General features: G+C 42.8%; 4 protein-coding genes across 6 annotated transcripts in view; all 4 read left to right on the top strand.

The window, feature by feature from the left end:
• LOC111958311 (uncharacterized) overlaps nucleotides 1-23,777 on the top strand; it is a 206,519-nt gene that overhangs the window by 129,000 nt on the left and 53,742 nt on the right. The gene's annotated exons all lie outside the window — the stretch shown is intronic.
• The window catches only part of LOC112067934 (uncharacterized), an 80,070-nt gene that overhangs the window by 2,551 nt on the left and 53,742 nt on the right, over nucleotides 1-23,777 (top strand). The window contains exons 3-6 of one of the 2 annotated variants that reach the window (XR_011474807.1): nucleotides 198-377; nucleotides 4,388-4,534; nucleotides 4,663-4,774; nucleotides 6,230-7,368. Coding sequence is in view for 1 of the 2 variants with exons in the window: in XM_070437195.1 (XP_070293296.1) it covers nucleotides 198-377; nucleotides 4,388-4,534; nucleotides 4,663-4,774; nucleotides 6,230-7,176 (1,386 nt within the window). In the remaining variant the exon portion in view is untranslated. Of the gene's footprint in view, nucleotides 1-197; nucleotides 378-4,387; nucleotides 4,535-4,662; nucleotides 4,775-6,229; nucleotides 8,259-23,777 lie in introns of those variants that run through there. The other variant, XM_070437195.1, reaches the window with a different exon arrangement.
• The window catches only part of LOC111958395 (uncharacterized), a 131,429-nt gene that overhangs the window by 86,080 nt on the left and 21,572 nt on the right, over nucleotides 1-23,777 (top strand). The window lies entirely within an intron of this gene.
• LOC139023661 (uncharacterized) lies at nucleotides 16,851-21,751 on the top strand. Of its 2 annotated transcripts, XM_070437224.1 has the most exons (4): nucleotides 16,851-17,332; nucleotides 18,999-19,129; nucleotides 19,330-19,485; nucleotides 20,868-21,751. In XM_070437224.1, exons 1-4 carry the CDS (start codon nucleotides 17,080-17,082, stop codon nucleotides 20,958-20,960), a joined length of 633 nt encoding a protein of 210 aa, XP_070293325.1. In that variant the 5' UTR covers nucleotides 16,851-17,079; the 3' UTR covers nucleotides 20,961-21,751. The 2 variants fall into 2 exon arrangements, with proteins under 2 accessions (XP_070293325.1, XP_070293324.1); XM_070437223.1 differs by having other exon boundaries at nucleotides 19,330-21,751.

Below are 23,777 nucleotides of genomic sequence, written 5' to 3'. Positions count from 1 at the left end.
CGCCAATGTGTCTTCTTAAGCGTCAAATGTTTTCAGGTATGATCAAATGAATATACGAATATCATTTTATATATATATCTTATATGACTGCGTCATGAATTTGATGATATAAGGTTGAAGCCCATGCAAAAACCGTATGGAACTGGAAACAGGAAGTAGGCAGGTTTTCATAATAACCTCCTCTATTTTTGTGTCAGTCTGCAGATGCAGAGTCTGCAGGTCCTGGGGTTAAGCAGGAGAGGTCTGAAGGAGAGGATGATCCACGACACAACAGAGACATCCAGACTGGAGCAGCGGCTGGAGTGGCACCCCCTATAGCCACGGAGGACCCCACCACCCTCCCAGTGCAGCCCAGGAGCCGACACAGCATCACGGAGGTCAGTGGAACGCCGAACACCGTCCTCAAGTCAGAGACAGATACAGAGACTTTAACGGTGCTGGAGCGACTGGGCTGTCCTCCTGCTCCCTGCTCAGAGTATTTACTTCACGGTAATCTGAGCCCGAGGACGGTTCTGTCCCATCAGGACTCAGGTGACGCGTTACAGACTGGCAATGATCTGTCCTGTTCATATGCTACAGAGACACAGATGATACCTGGTGACATGCCTGTGGGCTTAGATACACAGACTAATCCAATGAGAGGGGACTGGAACCAGTACAGTAGTAGTGTATACTCTGAAAGGTACCTAGATAAGAAAGGGGAGGGTCCGGTCGAAGATGAGGTGACTGTGAAAGTGGAGGGCGACACTCCTCTGATATGGAATCCAGACGAAACTCACTTAGGAGAACGACACTCGCAGGGCAACAACAGTGACTTCTTAGACTACAGGAAAAGCTTAGAGACAAATCTAAATGTCRCGACCCACTCCCCTTTACACGTGTTCAGGGAATGCGACCCAGTGTCAATGTCGATGGGGCCTTCTGATTCACACGGCCACGTCCTTTTTGATCAGGTATTGAACTCAGACGACAGGGCGAGAGCCCAGGTTCAGGGAGGGGGCGCAACATCAGGCAATAGTAAAGAGAAACCGTTCCTCTGCATGTTTTGTAACAAAGGCTTCAGCTGCCTCCAGAAGGTGGAGATTCACCAGAGGGTCCACACAGGGGAGAAACCCTTCAACTGTACCCAGTGTCATATGCGCTTCGCTGAGGCTGGCAACCTGAAGAGGCACCAGAGGGTCCACACAGGGGAGAAACCGTTCGTCTGCCACCTTTGCCGGGCCAGTTTCTCCCACTCGTTCAACCTGAAAAGGCATCAGAGGGTCCACACAGGGGAGAACTCTACAGCGGCCCCCAGTGTGAGAAGAGGTTCTCCCACCAGCACCAGCTGAAAATGCACTTGAAGGTCCACACGGTAGAGAGGCCCTTTGCCTGTAAGCCTTGCGGGAAGAGGCTCTCAGAGAAGAGATACCTCAGGATACACCAGCAGAAAACCATTCAACTGGATAGCTGCTGACGTTTAGATCAAACCCTGCATGAAAGACAAAGTTTAATTTTCATTGTTGTCAGCAGAAAATATCCACAGATGTATCTGGAATAACGAGAGTGACAGATTTCAATGTTCAATATTTCTGGGTAGAATATTGCATCCAGACATTGTGTGAGATATATATATATATATACAGTTGAAGTCGGAAGTTTACATACACTTAGGTTGGAGTCCTTAAAACTAGTTTTTCAACCACTCCACAAGTTTCTTGTTAACGAACTATAGTTTTGGCAAGTCGGTTAGGACATCTACTTTATGCATGACAAGTAATTTTTCCAACAATTGTTTACAGACAGATTATTTCACTTATAATTCATTGTATTACAATTCCAGTGGGTCAGAAGTTGACATGAACTAAGTTGACTGTGCCTTTAAACAGCTTGGAAAATTCCAGAAAATGATGTCATGGCTTGAGAAGCTTCCGTTAGGCTAATTGACATCATTTGAATCAATTGGAGGTGTACCTGTGGATGTATTTCAAGGCCTACCTTCAAACTCAGTGGCTCTTTGCTTGACATCATGGGAAAATCAAAAGAAATCAGCCAAGACCTCAGAAAAGAATGTGTAGACCTCCACAAGTCTGGTTCATCCTTGGGAGCAATTTCCAAATGCCTGAAGGTACCAGGTTCATCTATACAAACAATAGTACGCAAGTATAAACACCATGGGACCATGCAGCCGTCATACCCCTCAGGAAGGAGACGCATTCTGTTCCCTAGAGATGAACGTACTTTAGTGCGAAAAGTGCAAATCAATCCCAGAACAACAGCAAAGGACCTTGTGAAGATGCTGGAGGAAATGGGTACAAAAGTATCTATATCCACAGTAAAAGGAGTCCTATATCAACATAACCTGAAAGGCTGCTCAGCAAGGAAGAAGCCACTGCTTCAAAACCGCCATAAAAAAGCCAGACCACGGTTTGCAACTGCACATGGGGACAAAGATTGTACTTTTTGGGGAAATGTCCTCTGGTCTGATGAAACAAAAATAGAACTGTTTGGTCATAATGACCACCATTATGTTTGGAGGAAAAGGGGTGAGGCTTGGAAGCAGAAGAACACCATCCCAACCGTGAAGCACGGGGGTGGCAGCATCATGTTGTGGAGGTGCTTTGCTGCAGGAGGGACTGTTGCACTTCACAAAATTGATGGCATCATGAGGAAGGAATATTATGTGGATATATTGAAACAACATCTCAAGACATCAGTCAGGAAGTTAAAGCTTGGTCGCAAATGGGTCTTCCAAATGGACAATGACCCAAAGCAAACTTCCAAAGTTGATTCAAAATGGTTTAAGGACAACAAAGTCAAGGTATTAGAGTGGCCATCACAAAGCCCTGACCTCAATCCTATAGAAAATGTGTGGAAAAATCCAATAGAAAAAGCATGTGTGAGCAAGGAGGCCTACAAACCTGACTCAGTTACACCAGCTCTGTTGGGAGGAATGGGCCAAAATTCACCCAACTTATTGTGGGAAGCTTGTGGAAGGCTACCCAAAACGTTTGACCCAAGATAAACAATTTAAAGGCAATGCTACCAAATACTAATTGAGTGTATGTAAACTTCTGACCCACTGGGAATGTGATGAAAGAAATAAAAGCTGAAATAAATCATTCTCTCTACTATTATTCTGACATTTCACATTCTTAAAATAAAGTGGTGATCCTAACTGACCTAAAAGAGGGATTTTTTACGAGGATTAAATGTCAGGAATTGTGAAAAACGGAGTTTAAAGGTATTTGGCTAAGGTGTATGTAAACTTCTGACTTGAACTGTATATACACTGAGTGTACAAAACACCTGCTCTTTCCATGACATAGACTGACCAGGTGAATCCAGGTGAAAGCTACGATCCCTTGTTAATATCACTTGTTAAATCCACTTCAATTAGTGTCGATGAATGGGAGGAGACAGGTTAAAGAAGGATTTTTAAGCCTTGAGACAATTGAGGCATGGATTGTGCATGTGTGCCATTCAGAGGGTGAATGGGCAAGACAATAGATTTAAATGCCTTTTGAACGGGGTACGGTAGTAGGTGCCAGGCGCACAGGTTTGAGTGTGTCAAGAACTGCAACACTGCTGGGTTTTTTATGCTCATGTATCAAGAATGGTCCACCACCCAAAGGACATCCAGCCAACTTGACACAACTTTGGGAAGCCTTTGAGTCAACATGGACCAGCATCCCTGTGGCACTCTTTCAACACCTTGTGGAGTCCATGCCCTGACGAATTAAGGCTGTTCTGAGGGCCGGGGGGGGGGGGGGGGTACAACTCTGTATTAGGAAGATGTTCCTAATGTTTTGTACACTAAATGTATATGCCAATAAAGTCTTGCTACATAGTGTTTATACAGTGTAGCCTATATGATGTTCAAGTTTCATTACTTCCGTTCAACTACTTACTTTTGAAAATAAACTACATACATTTTCTCATTAAAAGTTAAGTGATTTTTTGTTGTTGTTGACACGTGTGGTGTTCATGTGGTGTATTTTAAAACTTTGTTTAATAAATACAAAATGGGACTTTTCATTCTAAGACTTTCATTGAGACTCTCTTTAATATACATCACAGCTGATCTCACCCTATTCTGCATAAACATGACAGCTCTTTATAACAAATATACACTTACTAAATATACCTACACACTAACAAACACCTACTGTACATGTCAAAATAGTTTAGTCAGGTTTGTCTGACTTTTGCCTTATCATAGCGGACTCATATTTACCCACAACATCATATTTATGTCCACCATGATGGGTTTCACAACAATGAAGTAATTCTGTAACTACAGTATAGGACTCAAACATAGTGGGGATGGGTAAACACTATGTTTAAAGTGTGTTTATCTGTGTACGTACCTGAGGGAGTGTATGTCTGTATCACCTGTCTCTTCCAGGAGGGACTAGAAGTGCTGCTGGTGAAGGAGGAGGGTCTGGGGAACCCTGAGGGGACCATGGTCATGGAGGACAACCAGACTACACCTCCTCCTGAACCCACAGAGGAACCAGCTGAGCAGCACAGGACCACACACAGTCTCACTGAGGTGAGCCCACTGTGAACTACTGTCTGAATGGTATTAGGTCAGGGTATGTATCCACAAAGCCTCTCCATAGCAGGGTGTTCATATGAGATTTCTTGATCCAACATCCTCTCACTCTGTATCTCTTACAGTCAGTAGACATGGAGGATGGGAAGCCTGATCTGCTGCTAGTCAAAGAGGAGACAATAGAAGACAGACCAGAGAGCATTGACCTGCTGAGTGGACTAAATATGGGGGAGCAAGGTAAGGGAGAAATACATATAGCACATTGTCTTCCGACAGGTGGTGTCACTCCTACAAGACGCTAGCTCCTCATTGTACTGGTTTCAATCATAGTACCAATCCCATTTAGCAAACTCCAGAAGGTGCTCTGGTCAGTTGACAGGAAAATTGAGCTCTTTGGCCATGCACACCAGTGGTGGGTTTGGCGTCGAAAAACGGAAGCATATGGTGGTGGATCTTTGATGTTATGGGGGTATTTAGCCTCCTTTGGTCCTGGGACCCTTGTTAAGGTCAACGGCATCAGGAACTTTACCCAGTACCAGGACATTTTAGCCAAAAACCTGGTTGCGTCTGCCAGGAGGGTGAAACTAGTCCGCAAGTGGATCTTCCAGCAAGACGATAACCCCAAGCACACATGAAAATCCACAAAGAAATGGTTAATTGACCACAAAAATCAACATTTTGCAAAGGCCATTTCAGTCTCCGTACTTGAACCCCATTGAAAACCTGTGGTTTGAAGAGGACAGTTCATAAGCACAAACGAAGGATATCAAGGACCTGGAAAGATTATGCATGGAGGAATGATCTAATATCCCTCCCAATGTGTTCTCCAATCTCATAAAACATTTTAGAAAAAGTCTCTGTTGTTATCCTCGCAAAGGGTGTGTGCTGGAGTATTGAAAACAGGGGTGCCGATAACTTTGACACCTATCTTTGAGATGTATTTGTATTATTTGTTAAACAAAATCGCTGACCAATTGTGTTATTATAAAATAATATAATTTGAGCATACAATATAGCTCAGTATTTGAATGATTTATTGTATACAGTCTTTTATGCTCATCTTTATCAAGGGTGTCAATCATTTCTACATATTAGAACATAATATTGGATGTTCACCAATAACAATTTTTTAATTCAAGGTTTATAACATCAGAAAACAATAGTATAGCAACGGACGTTTGGTTCACTACGTAGGCTGGTCAAAATGTTGCAAGTTCTACCAACAGCCCTAGCAACATAGGCTAGAACTCATCGAATCCCATTGTGATGCTGGGGGACACTATTTGGCATGACATGTTCACCCATACAAAAAAATATATTTCATGGTTTAATAAAATATGTCAATTCAATAATGATTTACAGCAGAAAAACTATAGTCCACGCCCTATGTCTGTACCATATATGGTTCAAATGTTAGACGATTTACTCAGAGAATTTAGCATAATTAGAGTGAATAGGATGCCATCACGGCCATGGTCAAAAAGTAGTCACTCCTAATAGATATACCTCAATGTGAATAGTGAAGTGCCTGGCTATTCTTTTTTCTTCATTCATAAAATGAAATCAATACAACTTATGTTTACATACAAAAACACACAATGTATGAACTTGACCAGGTAATTGACTTAAAATCTCCATATGTAGAGTTCTCTGCCATGTTTTTAAAGTCTATTTTCTAACCTCTTCCTGCAGGTGGTTGGCTGGAGGCTAACAGAGGAGACTGGGTGGCCATCTTGGATTCCCAGACTCAGACGGGTACAGCCAAGGGCCCAGGGGACGACTTCACTGAGCAGGGCAGGACCAGAGGCGACATAGTGGATGTCAGTGGATTGGACAGCATCCTCAACTCTGGGTTGGGGGACAACACTGTTAACCACAACCAGGAACAGACAGTGGAACACAAAACAACATACGAACTTAGTCTCCATGACAACAGACTGGCTGAGACCAGGGCGAGGTGTAGATTTGGTCCACGGGGACAGAGAGGTGTCCGTATGCAGCGGGAGAGAACAGAAACAGTTTCGGCTAGCGATGCTCCATCCTGCTCCTATAGTTGTGATTCAGAGAGACTGATGGCGCCTCAGGTTACCCCCCTAACAGGTGCTGCCTTCAGCCTGCCTTCTATAGGATCTATCAACTGGAACATGGATCCTGTGACAACACAGACACTCCCTGGCCTTCATCCTCCTCACACTCTCCTAATGTTAAACAATGCCTCAACACTAAATGGCTACACAAGCCCATTGACACATGACAGTATTAGGATTAATGCTGTCAGTCGATCTGGTGGCAAAGAGAAGCKCTTCCCGTGTTCATTCTGTGGGAAAGCCTTCAGTTTCCCAAAACAGGTGCAGATCCACCAGAGGATCCACACAGGGGTAAAACCCTTCAGCTGTACCCAGTGTCACATGTGCTTCGCTCAGACTGGTGACCTGAAGAGGCATCAGAGGGTCCACACAGGGGAGAAACCCTACAGCTGCCCCCAGTGTGAGAAGAGGTTCTCCCGCAAGCACCAGCTGAATAGGCACCTGAAGGTTCACACGGGAGAGAGGCCGTTCGCCTGTACACACTGCAGGAAGAGGTTCTCAGAGAGGAGCTACCTCAGGATACACCAGCAGAAAGACCATTCCACTCTATGACATAGAAAGGAACCGTATCACTCAATACCTTCTGAGGTTTAGATCAAACCCAGCATTAAAGAGAATAATAATTGTCATTGTTGTCAGCAGAAAAGATCCACAGATGCATTTGGAATAGCGAGAGTAACAGATTTCAGTGTTTAATATTCTTTGGTAGAATAATGCATCCAGACATTGTGTGATATACTCTGTGTACAAAACATTAAGAACACCTTCCTAATATTTAGTTGCACCCCCCATTTTTGCCCTCAGAACAGCTTAAATTCGTCGGGGCATTGACTCTACAAGGTGTTGAAAGCGTTCCACAGGGATGCTGGCACATGTTGACTCCAATGCTTCCCACAGTTGTGTCAAGTTGGCTGGATGTGTTTTGGGTGGTGGAACATTCTTGATACATACGGGAAACTGTTCGGTGTGAATAACCCAGTAGTATTGCAGTTCTTGACACAAACTGTTGCGCCTGGCACCTACTATGATAGCCCATTCAAAGGCACTTAAATATTTTGTCTTGCCCATTCACCCTGAATGGCACACATACACAATCAATGTCTAAATTGTCTCAAGGCTTAAAAATCCTCCTTTAACCTGCATCATCCCCTTCATCTACACTGATTGAAGTGGATTTAACAAGTGACAACAATAAGAGATCATATTTCTTTCACCTGGTCAGTCTATGTCATGGAAAGAGCAGGTGTTTATAATGTTTTGTACACTCACTGTATAAGGCATTTATACAATGAACAAAWATATAAATGCTACATGCAACAATTTCAAAGATTTTACTGAGTTACAGAAATTAGTCAATTGAAATAAATGAATTGGGCCCTAATCTATGGATATCACATGACTGGGCWGGGGTGGACCCACTTGGAAGCCAAGTTTTTTGTTCAGTGTATTTATGATGTTCACAAATGCCTGTTACATTACTTCCATTCAACTACTTCATTTTTTCCCCCAAGACACTTTTAATGAGAAAATGTTTATCAAGTTCATGCAGATGTTTAGTTGAGACGTGTATTTGTAGTTTTCATATGGTGTATTTAACACTTTTTATGTTTAATAAACACAAAATGGGACTTTCATTGAGACTCTCTTTAGTGTACATCATATCTGATCTCGCCCTATTCTGCATACACCCAACAGCGCTTTAACCAATATACACTTACTAAATATACCTACACATACCCACACACTAACAAACACCTATTGTACACGTCAAAATAGTTTAGTCAGATTTGTCTGATGACTTTTGACTTATCATAGCTGACTCATATTTATCCACAACATCATATGTGTCCACGATGATGGGTTTAACAACAATGAAGTCATTCTGTAACTACAGTATAGGACTCAAACATAGTGGGGAAGGGTAAATGTTGAACATGTTTTATCTGTGTGTGCATGTAACACAGGAGGCTGGTGTGAGGAGGATGGCTCATAATATGGGCTGGGATGGAGTCAATGGAATGGATGTGTTTGATACCATTCCATTTACTCCATTGTAGCCATTACTATAGGCCTCCTCAATTAAGGTGCCACCAGCTGCCTCTGATGTGTACGTACCTGAGGGAGCGTATGTCTGGCCGGCAGGGATATCCTTGTCTCATCGCGCACTAGCGACTCCTGTGGCGGGCCGGGCGCAGTGCACGCTGACCAGGTCGCCAGGTGTATGGTGTTTCCTCCGACACATTGGTGCGGCTGGCTTCCGGGTTGGATGTGCATTCTGTCAAGAAGCAGTGCGGCTTGGTTGGGTTGTGAAAAGTGAATTACGTTCTATTTACACGTTCTTAAATCGGGGCCATAGTGACTTGTCAGATAAATATCAGCAAAATAGCTAGCTAGCTTCTTAAGACCGTCGTGTCTCATCTTTCTGAACTGAGCATAACAGATTTCAGTGTGGAATATTGCATCCAGACATTTCTTTAACCTTTATTTAAGTAGGCAAGTCAGTTAAGAATACATTCTTATTTTCAATCACAGCTTAGGAACAGTGGGTTTACTGTCTTGTTCAGAACGACAGATTTTTACCTTGTTAGCTTGGGGATTCGATCTTGCAACCTTTCGGTTACTAGTCCAACGCTTTAACCACTAGCCTACCTGTCACCCCACATTGTGGTATATACAGTTGCTAGTGAAAGTCCACACACCCCTTGCACAATCTTCACATTTTGTTGCCTTCAAATTAAATCTAAAAGGGGATTCAATTAGTTTCTTTCCTACCTATCTACACAACCTACTCCACATTTTTAAAGTGAAAGAAAAATTATAGAACATTTTCCAAAATCACAATAATAATACAAAAAGCACATGTACATTGTTTTTGTTAAAATTGCTCAAGCTCTGTACATTTAGTTGAGAATAATTTGATGGACAGCAATCTTCAAACCGGAGACTGGACCACTCAGGAAAGTTCAACACCTCTTGGAAAACTATTCTGTTGTGTCTTTGGCATTAAATGTGTGTAATTGTCCTGCTGAACAATAAAACATTATCCTAGGGTTAAGTTTTCAGAAGACTGAGGTGGATTTCCTCTAACCTTTACCCTGGGCTTTGCTCCTTTAATATTTATTTTGAACCCAGTACCTGCCGATGACAAGCATACCCATAACATGATGCTGCCACAAATACTTGAAAATAAAAAAGGTTCCACTCTGCGTTGCGTTGTACCGGATTTGACCCAAACCAAAGATGTGCAATGCGTGTGTAGACTTTCACTAGGCACCTGAAGGTCCACATAGGAGAGAGGCTGTTCACCTGTATGCACTGTGGGAAGAGGTTCTCAGAGAGGAGCTACCTCAGTTTACACCAGCAGAAAATTAACATGGTATAGTGTATAGTGAGTGACATGTAATGCAATACTAGTTAGTTTGTTGTTAATTCTGTTGGTTTTGGATGCACAGTTGAAGTCGGAAGTTTACATAACATTTAGGTTGGAGTCCTTAAACTAGTTTGTCAACCACTCCACAAATTTCTTGTCAACAAACTATAGTTTTGGCAAGTCGGTTAGGACATCTACTTTGTGCATGACACAAGTAATTGTTCCAACAATTGTTTACCGACAGATAATTTCACTTATAATTCACTGTATCACAATTCCAGTGGGTCAGAAGTTTACATACACTAAGTTGACTGTGCCTTTAACAGCTTGGAAAATTCCAGAAAATGATGTCATAGCTATCAAGAAGCTTCTAAAGCCAACTGACATCATTTGAGTCAATTGGAGGTGTACCTGTGGATGTATTTCAAGGCCTACCTTCAAACTCAGTGGCTCTTTGCTTGACATCATGGGAAATCAAAAGAAATCAGCAAGACCTCAGAAAAAATTGTAGACCTCCACAAGTCTGGTTCATCCTTAGGAGCAATTTCCAAATGCCTGAAGTTACACGTGCATCTGTACAAACAATAGTAGCAAGTATAAACACCATGGGACCATGCAGCCGTCATACCGCTCAGGAAGGAGACGCGTTCTGTTCCTAGAGATGAACGTACTTTGGCTGCGAAAAGTGCAAATCAATCCCAGAACAACCAGCAAGGACCTTGTGAAGATGCTGGAGGGAACAGGTACAAAATGTATCTATATCTACTGTAAAACGAGTCCAATATCAACATAACTGAAAGGCTGCTCAGCAAGGAAGAAGCCACTGCTCCAAAACCGCGATAAAAAAGCCAGACTACAGTTTGCAACTGCACATGGGCAAAAGATTCCTCTGGTTTGATGAAATAAATAGAAACTGTTTTGGCCATAATGACCATCGCTATGTTTGGAGAAAAAGGGGAGGCTGCAAGCGAAGAACACCATCCAACCTTTGAAGCACGGGGAAGGCTACACGAAATGTTTGACCCACGTTAAGCAATTTAAAGGCAATGCTACACCAAATACTGAATGTGAGTGTATAAACTTCTGACCACTGGGAATGTGATGAAAGAAAAAAAGCTGAAATAATCATTCTCTCTACTATTATTCTGACATTCTCAATCCTTAAAATAAAGTGGTAATCCTAACTGACCTAAGAAAGGAAATTTTTACTAGGATTAAATGTCAGGAATTGTGAAAAACTGAGTTTAAATGTATTTGGCTAAGGTGTATGAAACTTCCAACTTCACTGTATAGGAACTGGATGAGGTGAACTGAGGGAAAGAATGAGTATGATGAGACGAAGGTAGATGATATGGTGATGGTTGGTGTGATGGTGTCTGTAAAAATGCTTCATTGATGAAAAGTGACAACCTTTTCCTGTTCTTTGACGCTGGTGTTTTATAATTAGGAAATTATAGTCCTTTAATTGATGTTTACTTGACATAAAAGTAGTGAAGCTGTGTGTAATGTAATATTGAACCTTTTCCAAAGTATTAAAAAATTCATTTTTATCAAAGTGAGGGTACTAGATTTACGGAAAAGGTCAAGTGTTAACATAGGGTAAGTAAATCCATTTGAATTTAATAACTTTTTGAATGTAACCTTCCATAGATATTTACCCATTGTGGAATTGATCCGAACCTGACTATATGGACCTGAATGCCAAAACATTCGCGAAATAAAGGTGCTTAAAGTTGACCCATTTTGCATATCCCACCATACCATGAGACATCCATGTCTTCATCACTGGAAAAGATAAACGGTTGAGAATGATAGAAAATATTTCTTTTTTTAAGTGACCTTTTTAAAAACCTTTAACGTCAATGATCTAAAAACGTGTAGGTACAATTAATGACCATAGTAATAAACACCAAGAAGCCTTCCTAAAGCACAAATTGTTGGGGTCACTCTGTACTGGCATACTACTCACAGGGATCCTCTCAGGCCCTCACCCTTAACCCACCACCCTCTACTTTCCTCACTGACTCAGCATATGACACTTTATGCACTGCTCTCACCCTGGCAACCTCAACCTGTTTCACTTGCACAGGACATTTCTGATCCCCAGCAACATGGCCACCCCCACAATTGACACGCTCCACTTTTTCCACCAAAACTACACACTCTTTTGTCCCATCCCCTCCTGCACACTTCTCACACCTCGGAATCGCCCTACTACATACTGCTGCAACATCACCATAAACTTGACACCTGAAACACGATACTGGGTTCGTAACAAAAGCTCTCACGGGATAACTTATATGACTTTATGACTTTATCCGGCAAACACACTGAATCACTCACCACCAAACGGCGTGCAACACAGACAACCGGGATCCCTGACTTGAGTTGATCCACCTTAACACTCAACCTCATCCCAGTTATCACTCCTTTCAGTGGCGCTGTGCTCCGGAGAGCAAAGCAGGACACCGCTTTCATCCCGAGTCTAGAAACACGCATCGCCCTCTCCCTCTAAGCAGCAGACACAAAAAATCAACACAAGTCCACCTCCGGACACTTTGACTGAATTGACAGAACCCAACTCCTTCTTCAACCAGCCTGATACCACAAACGAATCGGCCAAAAGGCATGGATCCACTTTCTCCACGAATGATACTCCCACTGGGCCAGAGTAATCTTTGGAATTTTCCTAATCAATCAATCAATCAAATGTATTTATAAAGCCCTTTTATATCAGCCGATGTCACAAAGTGCTATACAGAAACCCAGCCTAAAACCCCAAACAGCAAGCAATGCAAATGTAGAAGCACGGGGGCTAGGAAAAACTCCCTAGAAAGGCAGGAAACTAGGAAGAAACCTAGAGAGGAACCAGGCTCTGAGGGGTGGCCAGTCCTCTTCTGGCTGTGCCGGGTGGAGATTAAAACAGTACATGGCCAAGATGTTCAAACGTTCATAGATGACCAGCAGGGTAAAATAATAATAATCACTGTGGTTGTAGAGGGTGCAACAGGTCAGCACCTCAGGAGTAAATGTCAGTTGGCTTTTCATAGCCGATCATTCAGAGTTAGAGACAGCAGGTGCGGTAGAGAGAGAGAGCGAGTCGAAAACAGCAGGTCCGGGACAAGATAGCACATCCGGTGAACAGTTCAGGGTTCCATAGCCGCAGGCAGAACAGTTGAAACTGGAGCAGCAGCACGACCAGGTGGACTGGAGACTGCAAAGAGTCATCAGGCCAGGTAGTCCCGAAGCATGGTCCTAGTGCTCAGGTCCTCTGAGAGAAGAGAGAAAAGAGAGAGAGTTAGAGGGAGCATACTTAAATTTACACAGGACTCCAGATATAACAGACTGATCCTAGCCCCCTGACACATAAACTATTAGAGAATAAATGCTGGAGGTTGAGATAGGAGGGGTCAGGAGACACTGTGGCCATGATATAACCCCACCCACTTTTCCAAAGCACAGCCCCCACACCACTAGAGGGATATCTTCAAACCACCAACTTACTACCATGAGACAAGGCCGAGTATAACCCACGAAGATCTCTCCCATGGCACGAACCCTTGGGGGGCGCCAACCCGGACAGAAAGAGTGCCAGTGACTCAGCCCCCGTAGTAGGGTTAGAGGCAGAGAATCCCAGTGGAGAGAGGGGAACCGCCCAGGCAGAGACAGCAAGGGCAGTTCGTCGCTCCAGTGCCTTTCAGTTCACCTTCACACCCCTGGGCCAGACTACACTCAATCATAGGACCTACTGAAGAGATGAGTCTTCAATAAAGACTTAAAGGTTGAAAGCGAGTCTGCCTCTCTCACATGGATAGGCAGACCATTCCATAAAAATGGAGCTCTATAGGAGAAAGCCCTGCCTCCAGCTGTTTGCTTAGAAATTCTAGGAACAATAAGGAGGCCTGCGTCTTGTGACCGTAGCGTACGTGTAGGTATGTACAGCAGGACCAAATCGGAAAGATAGGTAGGGGCAAGCCCATGTAATGCTTGTAGGTTAGCAGTAAAACCATGAAATCAGCCCTAGCCTTAACAGGAAGCCAGTGTAGAGAGGCTAGCACTGGAGTAATATGATACATTTTTTGGTTTCTAGTCAAGATTCTAGCAGCCGTGTTTAGCACGAACTGAAGTTTATTTAGTGCTTTACCCGGGTAGCTGGAAAGTAGAGCATTGCAGTAGTCTAATCTAGAAGTGACAAAAGCATGGATTCATTTTTCTGCATCATTTTTGGTCAGAAAGTTTCAGATTTTTGCAATGTTATGTAGATGGAAAAAAGCGGTCCTTGAAACAGTCTTGATATGTTCGTCAAAAGAGAGATCAGGGTCCAGAGTAACGCCGAGGTCCTTCACAGTTTTATTTGAGACGACGGTACAACCATCAAGATTAATTGTCAGATCCAACAGAAGATCTCTTTGTTTCTTGGGACCTAGAACTAGCATCTCCGAGTTTAAAAGTTAAACATTTTCTGCCATCCATATGTCTGAAACACAGGCTTCCAGGGAGGGCAATTGTGGGTTTTCACCATGTTTCATCGAAATGTACAGCTGTGTATCGTCCGCATAGCAGTGAAAGTTAACATTATGGTTCCTAATTACATCACCAAGAGGTAAAATATATAGTGTAAACAATAGTGGTCCTAAAACGGAACCTTGAGGAACACCGAAATGTACAGTTGATTTGTCAGAGAACAAACCATCCACAGAGACAAATTGAAATCTTTCCGAGAGATAAGATCAAACCAGGCCAGAACTTGTCGGTGTAGACATATTTGGGTTTCCAATCTCTCCAAAAGAATGTGTTGATCGATGGTATCAAAGCAGCACTAAGGTCTAGGAGCACGAGGATAGATGCAAAGCCTTGGTCTGACGCCATTAAAAGGTCATTTACCACCTTCACAAGTGCAGTTTCAGTGCTATGATGGGGTCTAAAACCAGACTGAAGCGTTTCGTATACATTGTTTGTCTTCAGGAAGGCAGTGAGTTGCTGCGCAACATCTTTTAAAAAAATGTTTGAGAGGAATGGGATATTCAATATAGACCGATTTAGTTTTTAAAATATTTTCTGGGTCAAGGTTTGGCTTTTTCAAGAGAGGCTTTATTACTGCCACTTAGTGAGTTTGGTACACATCCGGTGGGTAGGGCGGCGTTTATTATGTTCAACATAGGAGGGCCAAGCACAGGAAGCAGCTCTTTCAGTAGTTTAGTTGGAATAGGGTCCAGTATGCAGCTTGAAGGTTTAGAGGCCATGATTATTTTCATCAGTGTTGAGATATAGTATTAAAAAACTTGAGTGTCTCCCTCGATCCTAGGTCCTGGCAGTGTTGTGCAGACTCAGGACAACTGAGCTTTGAGGAAATACGCAGATTTAAAGAGTCCATCGTTTGCTTTCTAATGATCATGATCTTTTCGTCAAAAAAGTTTATGAATTTATCACTGCTGAAATGAAAGCCATCCTCTCTTGGGGAATGCTGCTTTTTAGTTAGCTTTGCGACAGCATACATTTTTGGGGGGGATTGTTCTTTTTCTACTCAATTAAGTTGGAAAAATAGGATGATCGAGCCGCAGTGAGGGCTCTTCGATACAGCACGGTATTGTCTTTCCAAGCTAATCGGAAGACTTCCAGTTTGGTGTAGCTCCATTTCCGGTCCAATTTTCTGGAAGCTTGCTTCAGGGCTCGGGTATTTTCTGTACAGAGAGCTATGACAAATGTTTTTTGTTTTTAGGGGTGCAACTGCATCTACGGTATTATGCAAGGTTAAATTTAGTTCCTCAGGTGTTTAACCAATTTTTGTACTCTGACATCCTTGGGTATGTGGAAGAAGTCTGGAAGGGCATCTAGAAATCTTTGGGTTGTTCGAGAATTTATAGTGAGGCTTTTGATGAGCCTTGGTTGGGGTCTGAGCAGATTATTTGTTGCGATTGCAAATGTAATAAAATGGTGGTCCAATAGTCCAGGATTGAGGAAAAACATTAAGATCCACAATATTTATTCCACAGGACAAAACTAGGTCCAGAGTATGACTGTGGCAGTGAGTAGGTCCGGAGACTACCGGTGACTAAGTTACTTTTCATAGCAGGTTAGGAGAATTTACGCAGCAGGTTAGGAGAGTTATGTTAAGGTTAAAACCTCTTAAGGATCCAACCCTTTTAAAAATGTTCCGCCTAAAATGACATACCCAAATCTAATTGCTCGTAGCTCAGGACCTGAAGCAAGGATATGCATATTCTTGATACCATTTGAAAGGAAACACTTTGAAGTTTGTGGAAATGTTAAATTAATGTAGAAGAATATAACACATTAGATCTGGTAAAAGATACTTTTTTTTGTATTTCTTTCAAATGCAGGAGAAAGGCCATAATGTATTATTCCAGCCCAGGCGCAATTTAGATTTTGGCCACTAGATGGCAGCAGTGTATCCGCAAAGTTTTAGACTAATCCAATGAACCATTGCATATCTGTTCAAAATGTTGTATCAAGACTGCCCAAATGTGCCTAATAGCTACTGTAAATTGGACAGTGCAGTTAGATTAACACGAATTTAAGCTTTCTGCCCATATCAGATGTCTATGTACTCTGATTTTTTTGTTACTTACAACCTCAAGCTAATCACATTAGCCTACGTTAGCTCAACTGTCCCGCGGGTGGGACACTGATCCCGTAGTTAAGGAAAGGGTTAGCTAAAATGCTCAAATTATCCTAGACCCTACTCGAAAATATCTAACTACAACCAGGCCTGCCCTGAGAACAGTCTTGTTTTCCACTAATACAATTCTGCGCTGAGTTTTTCTCTTTTCTTGTGACCAATATGCAATCCGCCCTCCACCCTGCAGAGGGCAGCAATACGCAACACAGCTTTAAGTCTGACGGATATTCACACGAAGAAGAAGTAAACTGAAGTGAACAGTGACTGAACAATTTACACGTTGGCGTTTTTATTGTTATTTCGACGTTTATTAACACCCTGGAACTCAACATATATCTAATTTAACTGCGCAGCATCACACACGTACAAGGTGGTGTTTAATTCGAGTTGGAGACAGGACTTGGTTGATAAATGTTATCTAGGTAACGCTAGCTAGCTGCTAACAATGGCTAACTGTATGGTTTTTCACACTCAAATAGCCTCCATCATGGAGGTGCTAGCGAATGCAGCTGTGGCGGACATCTGTAAACTCGTAGACGACGACTATGCAGTGTTTCGTTTGGAAATAACTCAAAGCCAGAAAGAAAACAGGGCATTGCGTAGGAAACTACAACTACTGGAACTGAAGGTGGCACGGGAGTGCGCAGAAGGGACCAATAGTGTCAAAATCCTCGACCGATACAGAGGAATGCCAAGAGGTACAATTTGCAATTGTCGCCCTGTTCACCTCTGCCTATGTGTTACCTAGAATTAGGCTCAGGGATAGATTTAGAAATATTTTTTTATTATTGTTATAGACACCCCCCCTTCGGCACACCATATTTTTTTTGTAAACAAATCCGTGCACCAATATGCAATTCGACACGTGTTAAAACGTTTTATGTGGAAGGAAAAGCGTCATTATAATAAAGCCATAATAACATTTGTGATGTGGCATAGGCTACAGCTTTTAGGATTTCCACACATTTGTAAGTAGGGTCCTTTTTTTGCCTTTTTTAAAAAACTACTTTCACGCAATTCTACTTCATTTACATGACAAAATACATTAGCTAAATCGTTTTTAATATCACATAAATGACCGAAATGAGTGGCTACACTGACAGAGATAAATCTGGTCTTGAATTCGAACCMAAAAATTGCCCAGGCTACATTTTTTACATTTTAGTCATTTAGCAGACGCTCTTATCCAGAGGCTCACCTAATGATGAAGATGAAGCCATAGTCTACTACTCACAGTGATGGCCTGATAGGCAATTGCCAAGAGGAGCACATCTCAAGATGATCTACTTAGAAAAACAGTGCTGCTGTTCGCAAAAAATTGGGAGTTGTTGAGAAGAAAAAGTTTATATTGGTTCTACAGACAGATTAGTCTTCTCTTTTCAGTGGTAGGTGTTTGCTTAACATGTTTTTTYCCCCCGCGATTGTATTTTGAAATTAGCAGGAGGCCAAAGGACAGCCACAACCAACCATAGAAATATAATCATAGATGGCAGTAACCATGTCATGAGTGGTTTAAATCCACTTGTTGAATCTATGCCAAGGTGCATTGAAGCCATTCTGGCAGCTCGTGATGGCCCAACACCCTTTTTAAGACACTTTATGTTGGTGTTTCCTTTGTTTTGGCAGTTTACCTGTATGTGCTTGTGATCAAATTTAATCCAGTTATTTTTTTGAAACTATTGAGCCTCTGTGGCTAAATTATGCTCTCTGTTGTATTTTGAACATTGAGAGCGGGCTCCTGTGGTTGGATAAAAAATAAATACATTTGCTTCTTGGGCCCAGTCCCTGACTCACACAATTGGCCAGTCACATTTATTTATTATGCAGTTTATTTTATTAATCAGTTACCCAATCAAGGCACCCACGTGCCCCCCCACCCCGTCTGATGATTAGCAGAGCGGCAGCAGGCTGTCTACACTCATTGAGAGCGGGCTCCTGAATCCTCCTGTAGTTGACGGTTGCTGTATAAAAAAAAAAACATTTTTGCTGCCTGTTGGTCCGCCACGGGTCTGGGCCTAGGGGCTTCATCCTCAGTAAGCCCCTGCATTAATCYGGCCCTGACTGGGGTTGGTCAGGTTTTGGATCATATGCAGTAATGCCCCTGATTACATAGCTAGCTATCTTGCACAAAGGTTTTATCATATTCTAACCAGATTCTTGATTTACTGAATTTCCTATTATTTACTATGAAAAGAATGATGCAAGGAACATAATCAATCAATCTATAAATCGGATATAAAGAAGTTATGCAAAGTCATCCTGGCCAATTCTAGACAGTGTCAAAACTGTCAATATTGTACAATATAGCGTTCAGCATTGACAGTAGCTAACCTAACCACCTATTTCCCCCAATCACTCTCTTAGGTGAAGGACATCTCACTGGAGGCCACAGGAGCTTTGTGAARYCAGCRSGACACAATACATGGAGAGATGACCAACCAATCACTGTTGATGAGGGGAGTGGAACCTCAACCCAGCACGTTACCGTGATAGAGGTTAGTGTCATAGTATTACATCAAAATTACAGTACATCAAATGTGTTTAGTTTATTTCAGAAAGGCTCCCCTCGGCTATTCACTTGCTTACATGTACATCCTTATTTATCTGCCGTAGGGGAGTTTGTGAGACTTCACTATGACATTGTTATCCAATTTCAGTCATGTCTCGGTAATAACCTCCGCTCTTCATGTGTCAGACTGCAGATGCAGAGGCTGCAGGTCCTGGAGTCAAGCAGGATAGCACTGAAGTAGAGGACCCACAACACAGTAGAGACATCCAGACTGGAGTGACTGGAGCACTCCCTGTAGCCATGGAGGTCCCCACCACCGTCGCCCGACGCAGCATCACGGAGGTCAGTGGAACGCCGAACGCCATCCTCAAGTCAGAGACAGACACAGAGACTTTAACTGTAACACACAGGCTCTTACACACAGCAACTGACCACAGATCAGACCCAGACAGACTGGGGCTTGGGACACTGGGCAGTCCTGCTCCAGACTCAGAGTACTTACCTGTATTTCACCAGAGCCAGAGGATGGTTCATTCCTGTGGAAATGGGGATGGTGACACATTAGACACTGGTGTTGATGAAATGTCTTATTCTTACACTGCAGAGATGGACCTTGGCAAAATATCCTTGGGTTTAGAAACACAGACTGATCTGTCTAGAGGGGACTGGAACCGGTACAGTAGTAGTGTATACTCTGAAGGGTGCCTAGATAAGAAAGGGGAGGTTATAGTTGTAGATGAGGTGACTGTGAAAGTGGAGGGCGACGCTCCTCCAACATGGAATGCAGATAGTCACCTAGGAGACAGACACTCACAGGGCAGAGATTTCTTACATTACAGAGAAAGCTTAGAGACAAATACAAATATTGTCACCCACTCTCCGTTACACGAGTTCAGGAATCGCGACCCAGTGTCCACAACGATGGGACCTTCCGATTCACTCGGCCGCATCCGTTTCGATCAGGTATTGAACTCAAACGACCAAAGAGCCAACACTCGGGGAGGGGGAGCAACATCAGGCAATAGTAAAGAGAAACGGTTCCTCTGCATGTTCTGTAACAAAGGCTTCAGCAGCCCCCAGAAGGTGGAGATCCACCAGAGGGTCCACACAGGGGAGAAACCCTTCAGCTGTACCCAGTGTCACATGTGCTTTGCCCAGGCTGGTCACCTGAAGAGGCACCAGATGGTCCACACAGGGGAGAAACCCTACAGCTGCCCCCAGTGTGAGAAGAGGTTCTCCCGCCAGGAACAGCTGAAGATGCACCTGAAGGTCCACATGGGATAGAGGCTGTTTGCCTGTACATACTGTGGGAAGAGGTTCTCAGAAAGGAGCTACCTCAGGATGCACCAGCAGAAAAACCATTCCACTCTTTAACATGGAAAGTAACCATTCCACTCAATAGCTTCTGACGTTTAGATCAAACCCTGCATTAAAGACAAAGATGCATTTTCATTGTTGTCATCAGAAAACATCCACAGTGTTGAGTATTCCTGGGTAGAATATTGCATCCAGACATTGTGTGAAATATAAGCCTAAAAAGTCTGTTACATATTGTGTTTGTACTGTGTAGGATATATGATGTTCACAAATACCTGTTTCATTACTTACGTTCAACTACTCTATTTTTTCCCCCAACATATTTTTWATGAGAAAATGTATGCAGTTTATCAAGTTCATGCAGATTTTTAGTTGAGACTAGTGACGGGTGCATTTTCATGTTTCAGCATGACAATGCCCCTGTGCACAAAGCGAGGGTCATACAGAAATGGCTTGTCAAGATCAGTGTGGAAGAATTTGACTGGCCTGCAGAGCCCTGACCTCAACCCCATCGAACACCTTTGGGATGAATTTAAACGCCGGCTGCGAGCCAGGCCTAATCGCCCAACATCAGTGCCCGACCTCACTAATGATCTTGTGGCTGAATGGAAGCAAGTCTCTGCAGAAATGTTCCATCATCTAGTGGACATCCTTCCCAGAAGAGTGGAGGCTGTTTTRGCAGCAAAGGGGGGACCAACTCCATATTAATGCCCATGATTTTGGAATGAGATGTTCGACGAGCAGGTGCCACATATTTTTGGTTGTGTAGTTTATTTAAGTAGAGCAAATTGATATATACAATCCCGAAGTCAGCTAACTGTCAACAGTAGAACAAAGCTTAAAACGATGTTTGAGTGAAAATGAATGGTGAATTTGCTTCCCGGACCATCATTTGATTAACAGATGTAGGCCTCCTGTAGAACGATAAACGTTCCTCCAGTGTGGATGCTGACCCACGTTTTACAGTTGGGCTATTGTCAAATTAGTTATGGTCTTTGGTGTTGATAATATTTCGTAAATCTGTCGATGTTTATGCATTTGAACCTACCCTAAGACGATTTAGTTGAGCCGAGACGCTTTTCTCTGATGTGTAAATTATCATACTATTCGTTTTACTTCTTGAAAACATTGAAATAAATGCAACTCATGAGGCTTGGAGCGGGAGCGCTCTGCTTAGACCACTGCGCTACGGCAGGTCACAATGCTCTAGAAAACACTAAGAATGTTATGGAACCTCCATAGGATTGAATGGAATTCTACTGTATTTCAATAAAGGACAAAATTACATGTATTTAAGTATTTTTGTTGTTGTAGTGGGGACAGTAACATAAGGGATCTCAAAGTATACTTTAAGGAAAATGTTTTTACATATTTTTTTATGTTTGTTTAGTGCACATAATATAATAACACATTTCGCATTAATGTGTCTGTAATTAAATACATGTGGAAAAAATTTATGTGGACATTAATAAATGCATTTATATAGCTTCCAAAATATTTTTTACAATGGTGGGGGAGTTCCAAGATGGAGGCACAGTGGCTTTAACACAGTGCCCCCAAACAGTCGTCTAGTGTATGTATAAATCGTTGACCGCACTGAGGTAAGGGGTAGATGTATTCTGCCTATTTCTTGCTTTCAACATATAATTWAAAAAATCCTTAACGAAAAATACATCTACCCCGTACTTATCCTTTTATTATAATCCACATAAGAATTCATGCTAAATATTTATTCGGATATTCAAATCCTCCGGCTGCAGGATAAATTTCCTCGTGCGACGAAAGATTAAGATCCTATTTTTTAAATTATTATTATAATATATTTKTTGTACTTTTTACCCCTTTTTTCTCCCCAATTTCGTGGTATCTACAATCTTGTCCCGTACGGACTCGGAGAGGCAAAGGTCGAGAGCCGTGCGTCCTCCAAAACACGACCCTGCCAAGCCGCACTGCTTCTTGACGCACTGCTTCTTGACACACTGCTCGCTTAACCAGGAATCCAGGCACACCCATGTGTCGGAGGAATCACCATACTGTGTCAGCGTGCACGCTGACACGCCACAGGAGTCGCTAAAACGCGATGGGACAAGGACTTCCCAGCCAAACCCTCCACTAACCCGGACGATGCTGGGCCAATTGTGCGTCACCTCATGGGTCTCCCGGTCGCGGCCGGCTGCAACACTGCCCGGGATCGAACCGGATCTGTAGTGAACTCTCAAACACTGCAGGGCCTTAGACCGCTGCGCCACTCGGGAGGCCCCAAGATTCAACATCTGTAGTGTCACAGTCAGTGTCAACGAAGGGCATGTGGTGCTCCCAGTTCAGGAGACCACCATGTTCAACAGGTAAAATGGTATTGGAGCTGTCCATGGCAGGTTGGGGAGAAAGATTTTTTTTTAAATAAAGGGGCGGGGAAAAAAGGTCAAATGAATTCAAGGAATCGATCAGTGGTCTACAGCCGGAGCACTCTACTTAGACCGCTGTGCTACAGCAGGTCACGATGCTCTAACAAGCACTAAGAATGCTATGAATACTGATGAGACATAGGCATTTGTTTTCAATCTTCCCCAAACCACTGTAAAATTGTGTTTGAGCTGTCCATGGTGGGTTTTGAAGAAATATACAGTACCGGTCAAAAGTTTTAAACACACCTACTCATTCAAGGGTTTTTATTTTATTTTTAAAACTATTTTCTACRTTGTAGAATAGAATAATAGTGAAGAGATCAAAACTATGAAATAACATGTGGAATCATGTAGTAACCAAAAGAGAGACAATTCTTCAAATTAGCCACCCTTTGTCTTGATGACAGCTTTGCACACTCTTGGCATTCTCTCAGTGGGCTACAGTTGCTTGCAGTAGGCCTACTAGGGGTAGAGGGTGAATGACCAGCTAGTCGTACTTCAGGTATGCGATGTTGCCTCTCTTTTGCTGTTCAATGAGTCGTAGCAGCTGATTCTTTCTTTTGAGGCGTACCTTTTCAGAGAAGTCTTCATTGATGAAGAACTGAGATAAGAACTGAGCTCTTTGGCCTTGCACACCAGTGGTGGGTTTGGCGTTGAAATGAGAATGCATAAGCAGATGAGAACCCCATGCCTACTGTCAAATATGGTGGTGGATCTTTGATGTTATGGGGTTGTTTTGCTTCCATTGGTCCTGGGGCCCTTGTTAAGGTCAACGGCATCGGCACCCAGAACCAGGACTTTTTAGCCAAAAACCTGGTTGCCTCTGCCAGGAGGGTGATAGTTCAAATGGATCTTCCAGAAAGACAATAACCCAAAGCACACATCAACATCCACAAAGATTGACCACAGAAT

The sequence above is a fragment of the Salvelinus sp. IW2-2015 genome, linkage group LG34 (assembly GCF_002910315.2).
Source record: "Salvelinus sp. IW2-2015 linkage group LG34, ASM291031v2, whole genome shotgun sequence".
In the NCBI taxonomy this organism is placed as follows: Eukaryota; Metazoa; Chordata; class Actinopteri; order Salmoniformes; family Salmonidae; genus Salvelinus; species Salvelinus sp. IW2-2015.
This window is presented reverse-complemented; position numbering and strand designations above follow the sequence as displayed.